Consider the following 20,570-nt stretch of genomic DNA (forward strand, 5'->3'; position numbering starts at 1 on the left):
CACTCGATGGCTGATGGCCTGAAGCATACTGAGTACTCCCTTGGCAGACAGAACGTCCTACTTGCCAGATCTCTAAGGTCAGAAATCCCCAGGTGTCTCCTCCTCTTTGTCCTCCACGCAACTCTCCTACAAGAACGGGATTTTGGCACATTCAACTTTCCCAGTTTAAGGACAAGTGGGATGGTGAAGAAGAGGGGCTATCTCACAACTACTTCTAGCGGAAACCATTAATCAGTGTGAGGGAATGCAGAGAGAGAAGACAAAAGGAAGCAAAATTTTACACTTTAAAATATTTCTTATAACTCTTCTAAAACGCTCTTTTGACAATAACATTGATTTTCACTTATCTAACTTGTAAGCAAATGTTTTATGTGTTATATTGCCATCACTTACCTATAAAAGGTCATCATACAACCTGTGATAGTCATGTTCATGGGTACCTGAGCTGACATTCGGCCAATCAAGACCATCTTTTCACCAGTGTCTGGGTGAAAGGCTGAATCATAGATGTATTTTGCTCTCCACAAGTCATCTTCTGTCAAGCCAGGTGCCACGATACCTTGTCTTGAGACAAGTTAAAAAAACAAAACAAGACAACAGCGAAAAGCAGAACTGTTACAAAATGCTGCAACCTCCAGTGACAAATGTGGCATCAGAGGATCTGGGGATGTTCATACTAAGTTAATCTAGCCTCACCAAAGGCTTGTAGATCTTCAGCTTTTAAATGGACTGGTGAAATAAAAAGAATCAAAACCCCCAGCCGTGGTTATGTTGGCTGAGTCAATATATACAGCATCAAATTTCTATTTACTTAAACCCGTACTAGATTTTAAACGTGCAGCTAAAATCTCTGGGGTCAGTAGCATGAAACTTTGAAAATTTACTTTGCAAGTATTTAAGAAAGTGCTTGCTTCAAACAATATAACACATAAGAGGAAGCTTTAAACCCTGTTGTCATATTAACTATTTTCAGAATTAGACACTTCTGTATTTCAGAATACTTAACAGCGGTTCTCAGATGACATAATCTCCCCATTCATTAACAAATTTGTTTAAAAAAAAAAGTGTTTCAATCTCTAAAATAAAGAGTGGTGCAATGAATACAGCATCTTAAGTATTTTCTTTTAAATATATAACCATGTACTTATCATTGACATGGACTTTCTTGGGCTGACAGTAGAAGTGATCAAGGCCATACCTGTAATCATGCACAATTTTTCTTGCGTTTTCCAGCTGGGCATCAGATAACAAAATATTCCGGGGGTCTGTTACAGTAAAGAAGTGACTGGCTCGTCCAACAAAAGTGCTTTGGTCCCATCGGGGCTCCTTGATATTAATATTTAAGGGTATATCTGCTGACATCTTCAAAAACTCTGTGAAAAAAAACATGAAAATTTGCAATTTAGAATTCCTCTGATTTCATAATGTCTCTATAGGGTGCAAGATGACAAGTGGTTATCCTTACAGTAAAAAGAAAAAAAATCAGGGAAAAAACACTGAACAACTCGCAGAACTGAGCTTCAGAGGGGCCAGTATCCATCCAGAATGCAGATGATGTCTGCCCTCGTTACGGGTTTTAACGAGGTAGGTATTGATAGGAGTGAAAAAGCAAGAGCTCAGTTAAAAGTCTACAGAAACGCTTCTGTGCCTGCTTCCCCAAGACATTTATCCATCACATCTTTGTAAGCGCACGACTATCTGATTATGAGGTAGGGGTTCATCACATACACGTACAAGTCTCTGAGGATGCGGCAGATGCAAAGGAAGTATAGAAATTTATTAATAAGGAGCTGTACTAAATAACAGTACACTAATCAGAAGTGTGCTTTATTTCAGTGATGAATTACTGTTTGCTGAAAATATTGCCTTAAAGGGAAGGAGAAAATAAATATTTCAAGAGATGCCTTAGGGGCGGCTGTAAAGTACAGTGAAAGAAGAAATATTTTATAAGATCCAGTCAACTGCTCCGGCATAGCAAAACAAAACAAAAATTAGGAACACAAACCCAACAATTTCTTTTAATAAATGTTGTTTCTATACATCCATGTTTTAGCAAAAAAAAGCTTATATAATGCAACAATTTGCCACATTATGAACGCTTGACCGCATCGCCTACTGATACTCAAAGACGGTTAAAGAACTACAATGAAGGGCACTGACCTAAGACAGTTGTGCATTTATGGGGCCTAAAGCCCAGAAAATTAAAAATTACTTCAGGATGACTGGGATTACGTCAACATCCAATGAAAGAAGGACAGTCCCTGCATAGCGCAAGCTATATGAGCTTCAACTTTCTTACGAGAAATTTCTGAAACATATTCAATAGCCAATTAAAAAAAAAAAAAAGCCATCCTCCAAATAACGCCTGTAATTCAAATGGCTGCAGTAAATTTAGTCTATAAAAATACTGATCACACAGTATTTCATCTGTTTTAATAAGAAAAACATCATCATTATGAGGACAACCGATACATATGGTGTACGCTGCCACTGAAGAGCATTTTCAGCTTAACTCAAGAACACCATGAAGTTGTCTGAGACACTTTAGTCAATTTGATGAAACTTGCGTGTTATAGAACAGAAAAAAAAATAATCACAAAAAGACTAATCATGTAAAGTGTCTCCATCATAAAAAAATGTGAGCTTCATGGGAAAAAAGAAGAGACCATTCATGAAATCTGAAGAAGTTATTGTCCATCTCTCAAATGTAATTATCACCCTTCTCCACCTCAAGTGGAAAAACTTGGAAGTCTTTGGAAAAGTAAACTTCTACAGAAATAAAGGCTTAAGTCTCCCTGTCTATCATAACCAGCCCTAAATCAGCAGCTTTAAGCAACCGGAAGAAGGAGGAAATAAATAAATATTTAGAAGATACTACAGAACAACATTTCTAGGAAAAAAAAAGAAAAAGAAAATAAACAGAATAGTCTGTTCTTGAAACTGAGATAATCAGCTCAGTTGTACGAGTAAGAGATTATAAACCTTTGTAACGTCCCTCGTCAGAACCATAAAATCAACTCTGTAAGCAGAATGAGGACTGCATAAAAATTATTCTGCCTCAAACCGCGTATCAGCCAGAACCGCTGTTAGAGTGGGAATTACTCAGGGAAGAGACCGACTTCCCTGCCTTTACCCAGACTTAGTATTTTTATGCTTATGTCATAGAACAAGCACGACTCCTGTTTAGGACTTCTGTGGTTTTTATTACTATCGTGATTTAATTACAATGGAAGCCTAGTGGCCACATACTATTTTATGGTGTACCATGCATACACGACAGGAAATACCCGATTTTCTGATATATCATCTGCCAGGAAGAGCTGCTGATGACATTCAGACTGCTCCAGTTCTTCCCAATGCTACACCTGCTCATCACGTCAATAGAAACCGTGTACGCACAAGCACGATGGCATCGTGCACCAGACACGATTGTAAAGCTGTAAAGATAAGGTAGCAAGAACGCAGAATAACTGCATTATAAATGAAGATAAGCAATGTTTAAAGAGGATTTGGCAAGTACATTCTACTCAGCACGTTGTAACGGGGAAAGCAAAGTAACCTACTGCTAGTACATCAAACTCTGAGAACCCAGGACAGATTAAATTAATAATAACAAAGGGTTGTCCTTCACAATCACAGCAGGATTAACAGCTGAATGATGAAAATGTCATAGCTCAGCTAGTATTGCTAAATAAGTTTGTTAAAAATCCAGTAGAAAATCCTAATTTGGTGCCACTCAATAAAAACGTCCTTCCTTTCATAGATTGACTGGTAATTATGCAAATTTCTTTAAGTTAAATAATCAGTTTCTATTGAAAACCCAAGGAGTTTGTTTTTATCAAATGAAAAAAAAAACCAAAACCAAAGCATTTAGGATGTTTACGTCTTATTTTTATGTTTAGCATGTATTATTTGCAATAGAATAGTGGAAGACCAAAAGCATTAAATAAGAAAGACCTCTGTTTTCCACCAGACGCAAGCTCTTCCTTCAACAAATCATCTCCAATTCTATAGGACAGATCTTATTATTGAACTTTACACAAGCCAAGTCAATTTGGTTAGAAGTCACACAAAAACTGTAACTACACAGACATTCTGTGTCCTGCTCTCTAAGTCTTCCTGACATCAGGAGAAACTCAGAGTTGTACTGGCAAAGCCGAGCTGTTTGTCCTTGCGGTGTAGGCATCGGTGGTGTAAAACCAAGCTGTGTTTCTACAGATATTGCTGAATTCTGGATAATCACGACCTGACAGCACAGGCTGCAGGTACGACACCAGTAGGATCGCTTTTGCTTTCTCCTGATAAACTGTATTAAGAGCTTAAATGCTCAATTAATCCTTTCAAGACAAGTTTAAATTCCCAGTTTCTACTGCAAGTCATCATGTGCAAGGTCGTTTCAAAGACTCCCAAATCATTATAAATTCTCACAGCTTTTATTGCAATAATTAACGCCCCCCAGCTATTTGACGAAAGCATAAATCATTCTGAATGCTTGGATAAAGGAAAATATACTGAAATATCCCCATAAAATGATACTGTTAAAAACGCATGACCATCTGAAAAGACAAGGCTAGGGTTTTCTGTAACTCTCTCCATCCAGTACAGTGCTCTCTCTGTATTAAGCGTGAAACCAGAAAAAGTAATGAAATAAAGCCAGTTTCCACTAACCTTACTGAGACCTAAGCACGCAGAGCTGGATCTACCCCTTTCTGTCCCGCGTTAAAAAGCCCCGTTCACCCGGCACTGGCCCCAACCCGCAGCGCTGAACCCCTGGGTCCAATGAAGGCACCCGTAGCCCAGCGCCTTCTTGCCCACTGGGTATATATTTCATGAAATATGAGCTATTTACTGCAGTAAGTTATTGCATAATTTTAATTTAATACATTAAAATGGTATTGTGAGGCGCAACAGAGGAATATGCCCATTTTATTTGGTGAATGTTATGAACAATTAAAAGCTATTCACTCTGTGGTGTTTTACCTGTCAAGGAGGTCATCCACTACTGCATAGAAATAGCTGCCAAATATGTGTTTCAATGATTAAAATGAACATTGATAAATGTATTTAATATTATGAAACCAGATCTACTGAATACACTTTCTTGTGCTTTCACTACGTCATTTTTTCCCTAGTAGCCTCCAGGTTTTCTTTGGTACAAGAGAGCTCAAGAAAAATGTATTGTTCCAAAGGCCTGTTAATGTATTAAAATTTGCAGTAATCAACTCAAATAAGCATAAAGCAAGTATACAAGGAGCATCAGCATTGCTGCTGCAACTTACAGTAAATATAGTCACGATTCAATTACTCTCAGATCTTAAAGTTTCACCATCAAGTTAGGGAAGGTCCTAAAGCTTCCTGGGACACTAGAAGGTGAAAAAATGGGGTACAGTAGGGGAAATGAGTATTTTCCTTGTCCCTCCATTCCCATTTCCTTCACTGTTAAGTTCGTTATTGTATGACACCTTTTATTAACATCTTTACTATATGCTGAGACAGGATTTCCCTACAGTGAAACAATAAATCTTACAAACTTCAAGAAAACTAGGTGCCGTAGCAATATATCATTTACTAAGCTAACCTTGATGCATGAAGGTATTTGTATCATAATTCTACATAACTGACATTAGACCAGTAAAATCTAACACTACTTCTTTTTGCAATTTATTCCAAAGACATTTAGAGGTGTTACCAGCTTTTCAGCACTGTTAAGAAGCATCTTTCTCCTCACGCATAAGTAAAAGAAACAGACCATTAAAGAGAATCACAGAATCATAGGGTGGGAAGGGACCTCTGGAGATCATCCCGTCCAACCACATGCCAGAGCAGGGTCACCCAGAGCAGGTGGCACAGGAACGTGTCCAAGCGGGTTTGGAATGTCTCCAGGGATGGAGACTCCCCCACCTCTCTGGGCAGCCTGTGCCAGGGCTCTGCCACCCTCACAGCAAAGAAGTTCTTCCTCATGTTGAGATGGAACTTCCTATGGTCAAGTAACATAACTTGGCTCAAGACCACAGGTAAAGTCAGAAATGACAGCAGAACCCAGACCTCCTGACTGTGAACCTGCGCTCCAAGCACTGCTGATACGGCATGGCACAAGTTATTATTTCACAAAAGTGATGATGAGAGACGAAAAGGTGCTGGGTAAGAAGCAGAGAATTCATCCCTCGCTTCCAGTTGAATATTCTTGTCCTTTTATTCCACATTCCTGTTTGCTGTTAAGTACTTCCACAGTCACCAAACAGTTTAAAACACCCCAATGTGAAGATGCCTGTGGATTAGTAGAATTATCTTCACGTGACACATTTCTCAGCAGGCATGCCGCAGAATGAACACAGACTATGGAAATTAAAAGAGAGTCAGGACAGATTTGGAGAACTGAGTTCTCATGCAGAGCGTCAGAATAGGAGATAGTCCTTAGGTTTCCTTGCTCTTTCTTAGTACTATACCATTAAAGACACCCTCCTGTGAACATGATATATTGCGAAAAAACAAACCATTTTCCGTTCTAAAATGGTAACTGCCGTTTTTGCAAAGCAGTACCCTATGAAAGTAGGGTGAACTCATTTATTCAAAAATTGTTTTCCACTAATAAATAAATCTGTACATTAGGGCTGGTAAGTCATTCTATGAATGCTTCCCTGTTGGTATGTTATTTGTAGGAAAGTCCAAGTTTCCATATTTTTATAATTAAATTAACAGTTTCATTAAGAAAGATTAAACCCTGCTTAGGATAGCTTATGTTAAGCTGTTTAAAGCTGTCTAATGAATGCTTAATAAAGCAGTCCGTAAACAGAAGCTCTTGTCTTTCTTTTCACTCTGATTAGCATATATACTACTGGGTTGTCTGTGAATTGTTTTTATATACTTATAATACCTCTTGTCCACAAAAACAAGTCCTGCAGTAATAAGAAATCAAAGCAATAAGGATCTGCCTTCACTGGAGATGGTTCATAGTTCAATTTAGTACTGCTTCACTTCACTTCATTTAGCCTACCCTGGCGAAGGCGGATCTACAGAAAATAGACAACTTACCATTTCCACGTCCTATCTTTACCCCCTCCCGACCTGGTCTGCTCTGTGTCCGCTCTGACGCTCCTTGAACCATGTGCGCTGATACAACTTACGACCCTAGCTGAAAACTAATGCAGCAGAGAGAAGAGAGGCCAGCGCAGTCTCCCGGATCAGTACGTTGAAGTGGCACAGGAGAAGGTTCGAGCACTAAAGGTCTGCACCCCCGTGCTCCTTCAACAGACTAACCGGCCATCACCTTGGGTTACCATTTTGCTCAAGTTCAGGATCCGCAGATGCGGGAAGAGCCAGGCGTAATGCAAATCTTGAGACCTAACCTTAAATCTGCAGGGAAGACAATGAATGAGAAACTTTAGGCATAGATAGTTTTAAACGTTTTGTCTTGCCGCAGTTAAGAGATTGAAAGTCTACAATGCAGACCAAGAAATGGGTGCAAGAGAGACCTAACTTGCCGTAAACTGGAAAAACTCCCAGTCCTTGTGTGTTTACATACCAAAAAAAAAAGGTATGATGGTCTAAAGAGCTAACGTGATCTAAGTAGCAGGGGTAGGAGCGTAGCCAGGGTGGCCGTAACACACGCCAGCAGAGTAAAAGCACCCCACAGACAACACACAACCACCCTGGTTGCCAGCACAAGGTAAAACTCCCGTTTTGCTGCCTTTCTCACTGCTGGTACCCACGCTAGCCAGACTAAGCTAGCAGCTGCGTGTCAGCACATGCTTTGGTCTCTCTTTCTCCTTGTAAATCTACCAAAAAAGGGTTAGTGCTGCAGCAGCAAAAAAGCAACCTAGCAGGAAAATGGAAAACATACGTTAATGGAGGACCCTTGGTCCCTTGATGAGCTACAACAAAAGATCATGCGTCAAATCACTGTGTCTGTTCACAAAGATAGCAAGAGAAAACTGGCTTTAATATTACTAATCTTAATAAAGTTAAAGGATAGTATATAGCCTCCAATCCTGCACAGGATGGGGGAGAGATGGGGCGGGATAGGTGTGCACTGTGCAGAAGATTAGAGCTCATGCAAAAAGGGATTAAAACTTTAGGTGATAGCTATTTAGGTACACAAAAATATTTTCTTCTAAATGATGCGCTTGACATACTTGACTTGCACTTTAACAATACATGTAGGAGCAATGCTATTCTAAGTAAGTTTAAAATAAAAATCATAAAGACCCTGGGCAGGGACAGACCACCAGTGCCCACAGAGAAGGAATAAATGTCATGCATACAAGGGAGCATAAGAAGTTCAGACACCAGAATAATGCAATTTGGAGACACATAAAACTTGCAGCGAAGTAGAAAAGGTCGCTGAGTTTGCCGGTCTCGGGACTCTGAGTCATAGGACTGTTACAATGGTGCCTGTGAATTTCTGTCTTGAAAACTTACAAGTTTTCCAGCGAAATATTTTTAGAATAAAAGCCCCACCTCTTGCATTAAAGAGACTGTATGATGCTGCTCAGGACTTACCAGCCCGTCAGTAAATGCTGAAAAGGGAAATAAATCACAGAATCTTCATGGTTGGAAAGCACCCTTAAGATCAACGAGTCCAGGCAAACAACCTACAATCTCTGCCCTGAAGTGCCACATCTAGACGTTTCTTAAACACCTCTAGGGCTGGTGACTCAACCCCCTCCCTGGGCAGGCTGTTCCAGTGTCTGACCACTCTTTCAGTAAAGTCATTCTTCCTAATATCTACTCTAAACCTCCCCTGCCGCAGCTTCAGCCCATTTCCTCTGGTCCTGTCATTATTCCCCTGGGAGAAGAGGCCATCACCCACCTCTCTCCACCCTCCTTTCAGGTAGTTGTGGAGGACAATGAGGTCTCCCCTCAGCCTCCTCTTCTCCAAGCTGGACATGCCCAGCTCCCTCAGCCTCTCCTCATATGCCCTGGTCTCCAGACCCCTCACCAGCCTGGTCGCTCTCCTCTGGACACGCTCCAGCACCTCAATGTCCCTCTTGTACAGAGGGGCCCAGAACTGGACACAGCACTCGAGGTGAGGCCTCACCAGTGCCCAGTACAGAGGCACCATCACTTCCCTGCTCCTGCTGGCCACGCTGTTCCTGATACAAGCCAGGATGCCGCTGGCCTTCTTGGCCACCTGGGCACACTGCTGGCTCATGTTAAGCTGGCCGGCCACCAGCACCCCCAGGTCTTTTTCTGCCGGGCAGCTTTCCAGCCACTCTGCCCCAAGCCTGTGGCGTTGCTTGGGGTTGGTGTGACCGAAATGCAGGACCCGGCACTTGGCCTTATTAAACCTCACAGAGTTGGCCTTGGCCCATGGATCCAGCCTGTCCAGGTCCCTCTGTAGAGCCCTCCTACCCTCAAGGAGATCAACATTCCCACCCAGTTTGGTGTCATCTGCAAACTTACTGAGGGCGCACTCAGTCCCTTCATCCAGATCATCGATAAAGATATTAAACAAAACCGGCCCCAAAACTGAGCCCTGAGGGACACCACTGGTGAGCGGCCACCAAGAGGATTTCACCCCATTAATCCCAACTCTCTGGGCACGGCCATCCAGCCAGTTTCTTACCCAGCGAAGAGTACACTTGTCTATGCCAGGATTCGCCAGCTTCTCCAGGAGAATGCTGTGGGGGACGGTGTCAAAGGCCTTACCAAAGTCCAGACAGACAACGTCCACAGCCTTCCCTGCATCCAGAAGGCGGGTGACATGGTCACAGAAAGAGATCAGGTTGGTTAGGCAGGACCTCCCCTTCCTAAACCCATGCTGGCTAGCCCTGATCCCTTGGCTGCCCTGCACTTGCTGTGAGAGCTCACTCAAGATGATCCTCTCCATGATCTTTCCTGGTACCGAGGTCAGGCTGACAGGCCCGTAGTTCCCCGGATCCTCCTTCTGACCCTTCTTGTAGATGGGTGTCACATTAGCCACCCTCCAGTCATCTGGTACCTCCCCTCTTGACCAGGATTGTTGATAAATGATGGAGAGAGGCTTGGTGAGCTCTCCCGCCAGCTCCCTGAGTACTCTTGGGTGAATCCCATTCGGCCCCATAGACTTATGTGCATCTAGGTGCAAAAGCAGATCATTGACTACTTCCTCCTGGATTATGGGTGGGTTGTTCTGCTCTCCATCCTCATCTTCCAGCTCAGGAGGCTGAACACCCTGGGGATAGCTGGTCTGACTATTGAAGATGGAGGCAAAGAAGGCATTAAGGATCTCAGCCTTCTCCTCGTCATTGGTTGCAACTTTCCCCCCCGCATCCAGTAAGGGATGGAGATTCTCCCTGGCTTTCTTTTTGTTGATGTATTTATAAAAGCTTTTTTTGTTGTCCTTAATGTTAGTGGCCAAGTTGAGCTCCAGCTGGGCTTTTGCCTTCCTAATTTTCTCTCTGTATAATCCCATAAAGCAAAACCATAAGCCCATAAAATGCCTATGTACTTCGAAGGGATCCTCTGAAAAAACAAAATGTCCAACTATAAAGTAAAAATGGTGACTGTGCACAAAAATGGTTTCATCAATATATCATCCAACAGCCATGCAGTCATCATCATAAACTGTATGGCTATTTTTTTATTTTTTATTTGAACAGTGAGACTGTAAAACTGCAAGAAATAGGTACAACACCCTCAATTTAAGCTGCTGCAAAGTATTTTACCTAGGCGTCACCTTAATTTTCACATACCATTTTAGAGGGGTGCTGCTGTTTGCATAATCCATTCAACTACTCAATAACAAAAGCACTGTAATAAAATTATTTAAGATTTAATTATTATTTTAACTACAACACTTTGTCAAGGGTGTAACTCCACTACCTTCAGTGGTATAACTCTCCATACACATTAAGCGTGCCCAAGATTTAAGTTCTCATTATCCATATATCCATAATAGAATTGCGTAAAGAAAAAAGAAAGGACATTTGGGTTAAATTGAAATAAATCCACCTGAACCCTGAGATAAGTAGAAAGTTTCCAAAGGCACTGGAAAGTAAATGCACAAATCCTCTACAACAAAGATAAAAATGTTTGCTTTGTTACGGTCAACTAATGAAGACAACTAACTTCAACAACTACGTAACACTTAACCGCCTATATACAAGCACCCGAATTTATTGTTCCCACACCTATGGCTATTCAGTAAGAACAAACAGAGGGGAGACCACCTGTGAATTGGGACAAAATTTTGAACCAACAGCACTTTAAATTTTAAGGTGGAAAGGTAAGCAGCAAAATTACCCAATCTGATCTTGAAACAACTCTCTTCCTCAGACAACTCTCTTAACAGAGGATTTGGGAAACAACGTTAATTTTACGAACACGTAAGTTACTGTAATAATCCATACGGAAATATCACTTTGAGGTCATGTTCACACGGGAGGATCAGCACTACTGGAAAGGTAAAAGACAACACCATGATGCAGTCAGTTAACATCTGTCATGAAAAATATGCAGTAAGGAAGGAAATAATACATATTTTTGGTGTTTCAAGCAACAAATCAGTTAGAAAAGTATTTAATACAGACACTTGTACGTGCAAACCCTGAAGCTGGTAATAGTCCACGCTAGTCAATTAAACCAGTAACAAAGAACGGGCTACGCTCTCTAGCACATTCATATTATTAAACCCTTTCAGTTTCCAAACTAGGGCGGCTGTATCCAAACTGCCCATGGAGAACGGCTGCTAAACCCTCCCTTGTGCTGCCGGATTGTCTGGGTCAGCATCTGCTGTCCTGGCCAAAACCACTCCGCACTGCGCTCCAGCAAGTTAACAATACGGGGGACCGCATTCCCGCGACCAGGAATACTTTTTGGCACTGTTCACATCCCCAGCACTGACACAGAGGTGTGATTACCCCTGTGTTTCACACCGCGGCTCTTCCTATGTACCAAGGTGTATTTTCAGAATCACAACTGCGACCGTGTGTTCATAAAGTTTTTCATAAACATGACTGTCAAGCTAAAGAAGTGGCCATGGCTTGCCGTGTACTTGGCACCAAAAGCTGAGCTGACGACATGGTTCCGTAGACCGGAGGCAATTAGATGTGGCGATACAGATGGCAGATCAGAGAGGACACCGCGGTGTCAGACTGCACCTCCCGAGTGCTTTAAAGCAAATTTCACTGCCAGCCTCTCCTCTACCGCTCTCTCTCCAAACCTCCCTGCTGCTGCCTCCTCATCTCTCTGCCCAGCGCTCTCCCAGCCCTAGTAATCAGAAAATAAAAACACTAAAAAGCACAGTGGAACTCACTGACAGTGAAAACTAAGGCCTATGTTTATCTGAAGAGAAACTCTCAACTCCGTATTTTTAATAACTATCTTTTTCATCTTGTACTTTCAATCAGAAAGTGACACTGAAGCAAGTCAGAAGCCCCAGTACCAAGCCACCCAAATTTCTTGCCCTCTCTGGTCAGATGGAATCATCTGCCAGTTCATGGTCTAATGTTTAATATTAACATTAACTGGAGGGAAAACGAATAAGTGAGAGTGGCCTCTCTTAAAAACCAATTACATAAAAACCAGCACAAAGTCTGATCAACAGCTTTAGTACAAAGGCTACGCTTAGATTTGCCAAAGAACCAGCAATAGTAGAAGACTTTAAACCCCGTTTAAAGGTTAACAACAGCAGTTTCAGCAATTCTACAAAATGCAGATTCAGGAGTTCAACTCTCCGCTGTTCCTTTTCAAAGTTCACATTTTAAACGTCCCATTGAAGGTCATATAACCACTTTTCAAACCAAAGCAATAGCCAAAAGACTATCCATGACTATTTAGTTTATTTCAGGCAGTAACATACTGCTCAATTTTGAACAACCCAGACATTCGATCATTTATTTGAAACCCTGTTGCACGACTGAATAATCCAGGTGGGGGCACACGATGTGGGAAAGTCTGGGCAACTTAAACTCCTGCAGCGGTGCCTGAATGATGAAAAGCAGCTTTGCTACCTTCCTTGGAACCATTTGTATTTTCTTACGTTAGCGACACCTTGTCTTTCAACTCAAGTCTTAAAAAAAAATCCACTCCACAATTAAGCAGCTTTGTCAAGTATGTGATTAATTTTTCTAGCACCTAAGCTAAAACTGGGAATAGAGTGACACAAAAAGAAATTTCTTGATGGTATAACTGTGAACCCCATTCTCCATATCTGATCTAAACACACATTTTTAAAGCTATAGTCACTGCTCTGAATCAAGAAGCATCCCTGATGGCAAAATATCCACTCCTTGAGAGATGCGGACAGTTTAGGTTGACAGGAGTGCGATACTGTCAGAGAGAATATTTGGGAGAGAAACTTGCCTGAGAACTACCCCAGAAGCAGCCTGTCCTCAACCGATGGAAAAGTCTGAATTCTCCTGAGTGAGGATCCTTCCACAAACGTCCTGAGACCGGAGACTGGGTAGGGTACTGCTTCACGCTCTATACAGAACTTTCTGTTGGTTTTTTGCTTTTATGGGGGCTGGAGTCCAGATTACAGCCTCCTGCACCTTCCCCTACAGAAGTGGACTCTATTAATGAGAGTGGCCTTTCACCTCTGGCATGCAATTTCAGAAAGTCAGCAAAAACTGAGCTGGGGGAGGGAGAAGTCTAAAGAGAAGTCTGCGTCCAAAAGCAGCACAGACATAATTGTGATAATGAACATTGCAACATTTCACTTCTTGCTGCCCAACTCCCACACTGCAACCTGCAACCCTCTGGCACAAAGCATGGGACACGCTGGGTGCTCTGGCTTAAAAGAGAATTCAAACCAGCCTGCATACAGGACGGCAAGTGAGTAAATGAGCCAACACAAACGCCAAAAGGAAGGTCTAAGATGTATGATGATGTCTAGGACTTAGACCCCTAACTTCAGGTGACGTAAAGGCGCTCAGCTCGGATCACGATTCACAAAATCTCCTAGAGGCAACCAAGAGTTCTTTTTTTGAAAAATGAAAAGTGAGGCTTTTCCCTGAAAACCCGGTAAAAATAAAAGGTAACAGCAGTACCTCGTTCTTACCAGAATCCTGCAGAATAGGAATAGTTCAAAAGTTAGAGCCAGGTGCTGCTGAAAACGTTTCATGTGCTGATTCACTGAGAGAGAAGAAAACAGGTTTGACACACTTAGGCCCCTAGATCTCCGTTCTTCAAAGCAGTCCCCAACAGCCTGACGTCCAGCTGTCAGTGCCGTGTTATGGGAAACGAGATGTGGTTTGGAGAATCTTTAGGTTGAGAAAAGTACCTGTTGCTATAAAATGGGGAGAGGAACAGCTTCTCTTCCTCCTCTGACACGTTTATAAACCAAAGCGCCCATGGCCACTTGTTTGTTCTGACACAGCTGAGTTCTTCTGAAGTATTTCCCATGCTACTTTCATAGAGAAATATTTAGGGATCCCAGTAAGTCTCTCTATTCCTCAAATAACACGTTAGCCCTTTTGGGGGCCTGAACAAACTCAGATCTTTCTTTTCCAGGAGCAATGCCCACAAGAGCTGCCATGTTGGCTCAGGAGAACAGACAGGAAGTTAACTACCTCCTGATTAGTAAAAGGTGACCTATTCCACTTTAAAACCAATACACACTGGCAAAGCAACAGCAGAAAGGCAAACCCAGCTACGACCCATATTTTAATTGCCCTGGCAAAGAAAAGAACACAATGCGTTCTCCAGGGATGTCATGGCAGTATAATTAGTTCACATGAGAACCACTAAGAGATTTTTAGGGGAAGAAAGCATTTTTGTGTGATGGCAAAAGAGCACATATCAGACTTATCAGGGTCATTAAGCAACGGGCTTCCTCTATTTGCACGACGTTTGCTACACAGTTTGAAAGAAGCAGCCCTGCTGATGACTGGGAGGAGTATGATGCAGCGTGCTTACACCAAATGTTAACAAAGCCACTTGCCAAGTTTTCCTTCCCCAAAACAGCTTCTAAAAGTAAGTATCTATTTAAATAACAAGGAAAAAAAATCTCTGCACTATGATTTTTACTACTGCAATCATAAAAACAAGCTGAATGCTGGAGAAGGCAAATCATAGCAACACTACAAGATACTTTTTTTTTTTCTTATAAATGTACGTCCCGCTTGTAGCCTAGCAACAAAAGCAGCAGTCTGTGTTAAACGCATCGAGCCTGCTGCTGGGGCTCTCTCCTCAAAACAGCAGCCATCTTTGGCGTGTAACTTGACGAGAGATTTCATCATTCTGCATTAAAGCTACCTCCAGATGTCAGAGGTTGCCCGCAGCCAGCTCAGCAGTGTCGGCTGTTGATTTCCCACCTCTTCTCCCATCGCATGAGGTGCATTGCAGAGACACGTCACACGTTCGCCTCGCCTCTTCATTAAGAAAAATAAAGCTGCTTTGCTAAAAAGGGTTAGTGCAAGCTCTTATTTTATTTCAGTCCTGATAGCTGCAAGCTTGTCTCTGCTCTCCTTATTTTTTTACCCCCTCCATAAATTGAAATAGGATTATCTGACTCTACCCAGGCATGTTCGTGGCCCTCTTCTGTAGTTTTTCACTATTTCATGTACCTTTTTCTGACAAGATCCATACAGGTCATTTTTTAATTGCACACTGGTACAAAGCCAGTCTTCACTGCCCCTTTCCCCACCCCCCCTCCGCTCTCCCAATACCCATTATAATCACAATAAATTATTTATAATTCAATAAATTAAAAAAAAATTAATACTCATAATTAAAATCCCTGCCCCTGGCTACCAGGTGTCTGACCTCCAAGTTATTCTGTGCGCTCCTCTCCTGGAAAAGGCGATCCCCCAGCAGGGAGGCTTGTTTCCTTCAGGCCTGGGATCCGTGCCGCTGCCACACACTGCCCTGCGACAGACAGCCCACGCTCAGGGGACGGTTGGTGGCCAGGGGGACATTTCAGGAGCGCATAAGGAAGCAGGGAGCTGTGATATGTGATTTTAGGAGGTGGGAGGGGAGGGCGATGCCAGCCCCCTGCCAGCTGTCGGGCACTGCGAGTGCCCAGGCAGCACCTCCCCAGGAGAAGGGGGACAGGCTGGGACGCCGGCCCTGCTCCCGGTGAGGGGATGGGGTGACATGCAGGGATGGGACCCTGTGGAGGGGACAGGGGGACATGTGGGGCTGCGCCCCTATGGAGGAGATGGGGTGACACATGGGTCTGGGCCCCTGTGGAGGGGACCGGGGTGACATGCAGGTCTGGACCCCTATGGAGGGGACAAAGCTGACACACAGGGCTGGGCCCTGTGGAGGAGATGGGGTGACACACAGGGCCGGGCCCTTACGGAGGGGACAAGGGTGACACACAGGGCTGGGCCCTATGGAGGGGACACGGGTGACACATGGGGGTGGGCCCTGTGGAGGGGATGCAGTGACACACAGGGCTGGGACCCTGTGGAGGGGACACGGGTGACAAGCGGATCAGGGCCTCTGCAGGGGTAACAGAGGTGACAGATGGGTCTGGGCCCTGCGGAGGGTTCGTGGGGACAGACAGGGCCGGGCCTGTGGGGGAAGGACAGGGGTGACCGGCGGGGCTGGGCCCCTGCCGAGGGGACCGGGGTGACAGATGGGTCCGGGCCCCTGCGGAGGGAACGGGGTGACACACGGGGCCGGGCCCCTGTGAAGGAGACCGGGGTGACCGGCGGGGCTGGGTCCCCGCGGAGGGCACCGGTGTGGCTCTGGGCTGCCCGGCGCTGGCTCCTCCGCCCGCTCCCCCGCCCGCGGCCCAGCCCCGCGGGGTCCCCGAGCAGCGGGGACGCCCCTGCCCGGCCCGGGCCCCGCTACTCACCGCACCCGCCGCGCTGCCGGCTCCGCGCCGCCCCTGGCCCGCCGCCCGGAAGAGGCTCGCTGGGCGCCGCGGGCGAGGGGCCGGGGAGGCGGCGGGGCCGCCCCGCGCCGCTTCGCTCCGCCCCGGCGGGGCCGGGCAGGGCCGGGCAGGGGGCGGCGGTGCCGCCGGAGGCCGGCCGGGGCCGCCCCCCGCACTCGGCCGCCCCGTGCCGGGGTGGATCGCCGGGCGAGCCAGGGAGAGCGGGCGGGGAGCGGCGGAGGCCGTGGCCCGGGGGGGGCAGCCGCGGTGCGTCTCTGCCTGCGCTCCGTTTGCATCGCCCCCGCTGTCAGGCGCCTTGCAGGGAAAACAACGGGAAAACAGATGTCAAACACACGCGGATCCTTGATTTTGTCGGAAGGCTGAGAATGAGTTCAGAGCGTTTCTTTCCTTTTTGTAATTATGGTCAATCCGCATTTTACAGCATCCAGTAGCTTCTCTGTTTGAGATTAGGTGTGCAGTAATTTGAGACTTAATAAAAATGGCAGGGATACTCGATTACACTGTTCTATTCTTTCTCCAGCCCAGCTGACTGATGAACGTGGTGACAGACACACAAACTAGATCCCTAATGCTCATTTCAAAAACTGGCACATTAACGTACGTTGGTGCTTGCCCCGGTTTCGGCTGTGCCAGTTGCCGTGTTGCCAGCCACCGGTGACAAACTTCTGGGCAAAATTTCTTCAGAAGGGTCATCAAGCATTGGAACAGGCTGCCCAGGGAAGCGGCTGAGTCGCCATCCCTGGAGATATGTAAAAGATGCGTAGACGTGGTGCTGAGGGACACGGGGTAACTCGGCAGTGCTGGGTTAACGGTTGGACTTGATGATCTTAAAGGTCTCTTCCAAGCAAAAGGATTTTATGATTCTATGCTACTGTCATAAGTCAGCAACGCATGAGCTGTTCTTATCCCATAACTGCTGCTGGCTTCTGGGAACGGGGGAAAACATGTCCAGACACAGCTGTACGGCACCCTCTGTACCTCCTGCAAACAGGGCTAGCTTACCTCTTCTGTGGGCCAGAATAACCTGCCAACACACAGAGGCCGATTGCAACTACCGTCTATAACCCAGCTCAGCTCCTCCGAGATCTTCTGTTAAAATTCCCTTTGTAACAACGCCACGCTGCCCACGTCTCCTCCCCGAAGGGGTGGAAGCTGTGCCCGCGGAGCAATCCTACTCTGAGACACGCCGAGTTCCCCCCCCGCCACTGCTCCTTGCAGGGTGCTAACTGGGAATTTTGTATTAAAAAGCCAGAACACTCCCCAGGTATTAAATGATTGTGGAGATGCACTTATTGGTGAAATCTTTGCTGTTAAAACTCAACTTCTGTGAAAAACTGGATTTTTTAAAAATAAAAATATAATTGTTTAGGCTAGAGTCTTTTTTCAGCTTTTAACTGGCCTACTCAGTTTATGGTTTTCAATTAAAAGCTAAGGTTCAACTTTCATTCTGACACAGACACATTCAATCTCAGATGCCCACCTATGTGTTTCCCCTGTGGCTCCACAACTTAGGTCTCACAGATACGTATCACAGAGATAGATATATATATATATATGTACATATATGACAGCTGCAGGTGCAAATATACCAGGTGAGATTCCGTCATGAAAGAGTAAAAAATGGCACTGATCCCCTTGCACTGCACTTTTCTTGCACAACGAAATTTGCTCATGGTTTATCTACTTTACTGCTGGCGTCTTTAGTTCTTTTTAATCTCGCCGGGCAGATCCCAGTCTCCATGACCAGTGACAGATCCAGCACCGAATACATCTTTGATTCTACCTGGCCCTCACACTTGTTGCTAAAAACATTGCAATGACCGAGCAGGAAAGACATCTCATTCCGACATGGAGACAGCTGGATGTTGTGTATAGAAATAAATTAGTTGCCGGCGGGTACAACTGGTACTGTGGAATATGGTTTATATTTTGAGGATTGATATCTTCTGTCTCTAATAATTCTCTCACATGCCAAAGATACTAACTTGTTAATCTGCTTTAAAACCACGCATGGTCTTTTCTGCAGATCACAACAGAAACTCAGCTTGCAGACTCTTTTAATATAAATATGTAAATTCTTTCTCTGGGTCGGTAGCATGGAAAGCTACATTCATTCCTCGAGTTAATCATTTGCTCTACAGTCAGTGCAGATGGTTTTGAACAGCTACGTAACTTCTCTTTCACAGACTGGTCACTTCTCCTATTGCTCGGAAACAAATGGAATTTTTGCCACGAATCCTGAAAAGTCTTGAGATGGCTCTGACCAACCAACAAGCAATTGCTCGTGAGCCACCAAACTGGAAGGCAAATGGGCGAATACGGGTATTCACAAGGAATATCTAATCTCTGGCTACATGTGTTTCTTCGTCTGCACTAATTTTCATGCTCAAGTGTTTTTGTCTGCATTAAAAAAATGCAGAATCCAGGAAGATGTGCCAGCTCCCGGATCCAGATATGTGTTTTGGCCTGATCCAGCTTCCGTTCTGAGGTGAGATCCGTGGTGTACCGATCCCCTGCGTGCCCCCAAAGGTGGTTTTGAGCATGTTGATCTGCAGCTGGATATTGTGGATTTGGTCTTCACAAGTCACGGTCCCCCAAAAAGACCGCTTCTCGGACAGTCCCATGCGATCAATCCATGTAACTTGGTCAGTGTCTGGTTGGAAGCTCAAGCCTGTGTTTTCTTGCAGTTTCATGCAGAGTGTAGCATCTTGCTGGTTAAATTGCAGCGCACGTACTGACGGTGCACACAGAACGCATGTGCCTAGAGACTAGGACTGGATTCGTCAAATAAGCCCGTGCCTTAGCTCCTGTTGAAGCATTCCTTTCAGTGGCCTCATTTCCCGGGGAATAAATGAACAAGACTCCTGCAAACCTCCAGGTGTACATTCAGTCCTTTGCATTTGTTGAACTAGGGATGAATTTAACCACCTGCGCGTTGTCACCTGAAAGAGTTCCTGGAATATTACCGAGCAAACTCTTCCCTATGCTCACTAGAAAAGAAGGATTTCTTTTCCTCTACAGTTACTGCCTTCATCTAAGAAATGAGCTTTACTGTATTTGCTTTCCTCAAGCTTTCCTGGATTCATAATATTTACATTGGACACGAATGCTTTTTATGTTTTTTACCATTTCAAATTGGCTCCGGGAATCGACTGAGGAAAATGAAGAGCTGCTGCACGCTCCGTTTATTAGCATAAATGCCCAGTAAGTGGCACTGCAGGACCGGGCTGTCTGCAGCCCTGGCTGGCAAGCAGTGCAGTCAGAGAGCAAAAGCAGACACCGGCTATGTCAAGGCTTTTCTGCGCCGTGAAAAAAAAGGAGTTGTGGAGCAGGTGGGAAACGACGTGTGACGATGGCCCTGAAGGTGCAGTGCGAGGAACCGGGGTGCATTCGGGTGCTGGCTCTGGAACTGGCTCTGGCACCACGCTGGCTGTTATCAGGGGTTTGCCAGAAGAAAGCAGCAGCGTTGCTGGAAACTATTCGTTAGCGCTCACGCAACGGGAGGTGCCTGTGAGGGCTTTGTGCTGGGTTCCGCTGTCCGGAGCAGGACACTGGGCGAGGTGAACCATGTACGTGCAGCATTGCCTATGGTCGAGTGACGCACTGGACATGAATTTAATGTAGCAAATCCAAACCCCAGACTGGAAGGGACACCAGTGCAGTCTGAGGAGTGCCCATAACTTCCAAGATTGTTTCTGTCAGTGAGGTAGGGATTTCTGCCAGTCTGTGTCAGTATATCAAAAACCACCACTCTCTTTTCCCAGTCTCAGCTGATAATAAATAAACTATTCCCTAAGGAAATTTT

At 44.8% G+C, this 20,570-nt stretch overlaps 1 protein-coding gene across 7 annotated transcripts in view; it reads right to left on the minus strand.

Moving 5' to 3' along the window:
* Positions 1-20,570, minus strand: part of SFXN1 (sideroflexin 1) — a 50,694-nt gene that overhangs the window by 14,578 nt on the left and 15,546 nt on the right. For 2 of the 7 annotated variants that reach the window (XR_010072877.1, XM_063348745.1), the window contains exons 1-4: positions 16,727-16,880; positions 15,688-15,789; positions 1,199-1,373; positions 394-564 (exon numbers count right to left, since the gene is read on the minus strand). Coding sequence is in view for 6 of the 7 variants with exons in the window: in XM_063348745.1 (XP_063204815.1) it covers positions 394-564; positions 1,199-1,362 (335 nt within the window). In the remaining variant the exon portion in view is untranslated. Of the gene's footprint in view, positions 1-393; positions 565-1,198; positions 1,374-13,284; positions 13,441-13,981; positions 14,056-15,687; positions 15,790-16,726; positions 16,881-20,570 lie in introns of those variants that run through there. The other 5 variants (XM_063348748.1, XM_063348747.1, XM_063348746.1 and 2 more) reach the window with 5 other exon arrangements.

The sequence above is a fragment of the Chroicocephalus ridibundus genome, chromosome 11, assembly GCF_963924245.1.
Source record: "Chroicocephalus ridibundus chromosome 11, bChrRid1.1, whole genome shotgun sequence".
Lineage (NCBI taxonomy): Eukaryota > Metazoa > Chordata > Aves > Charadriiformes > Laridae > Chroicocephalus > Chroicocephalus ridibundus.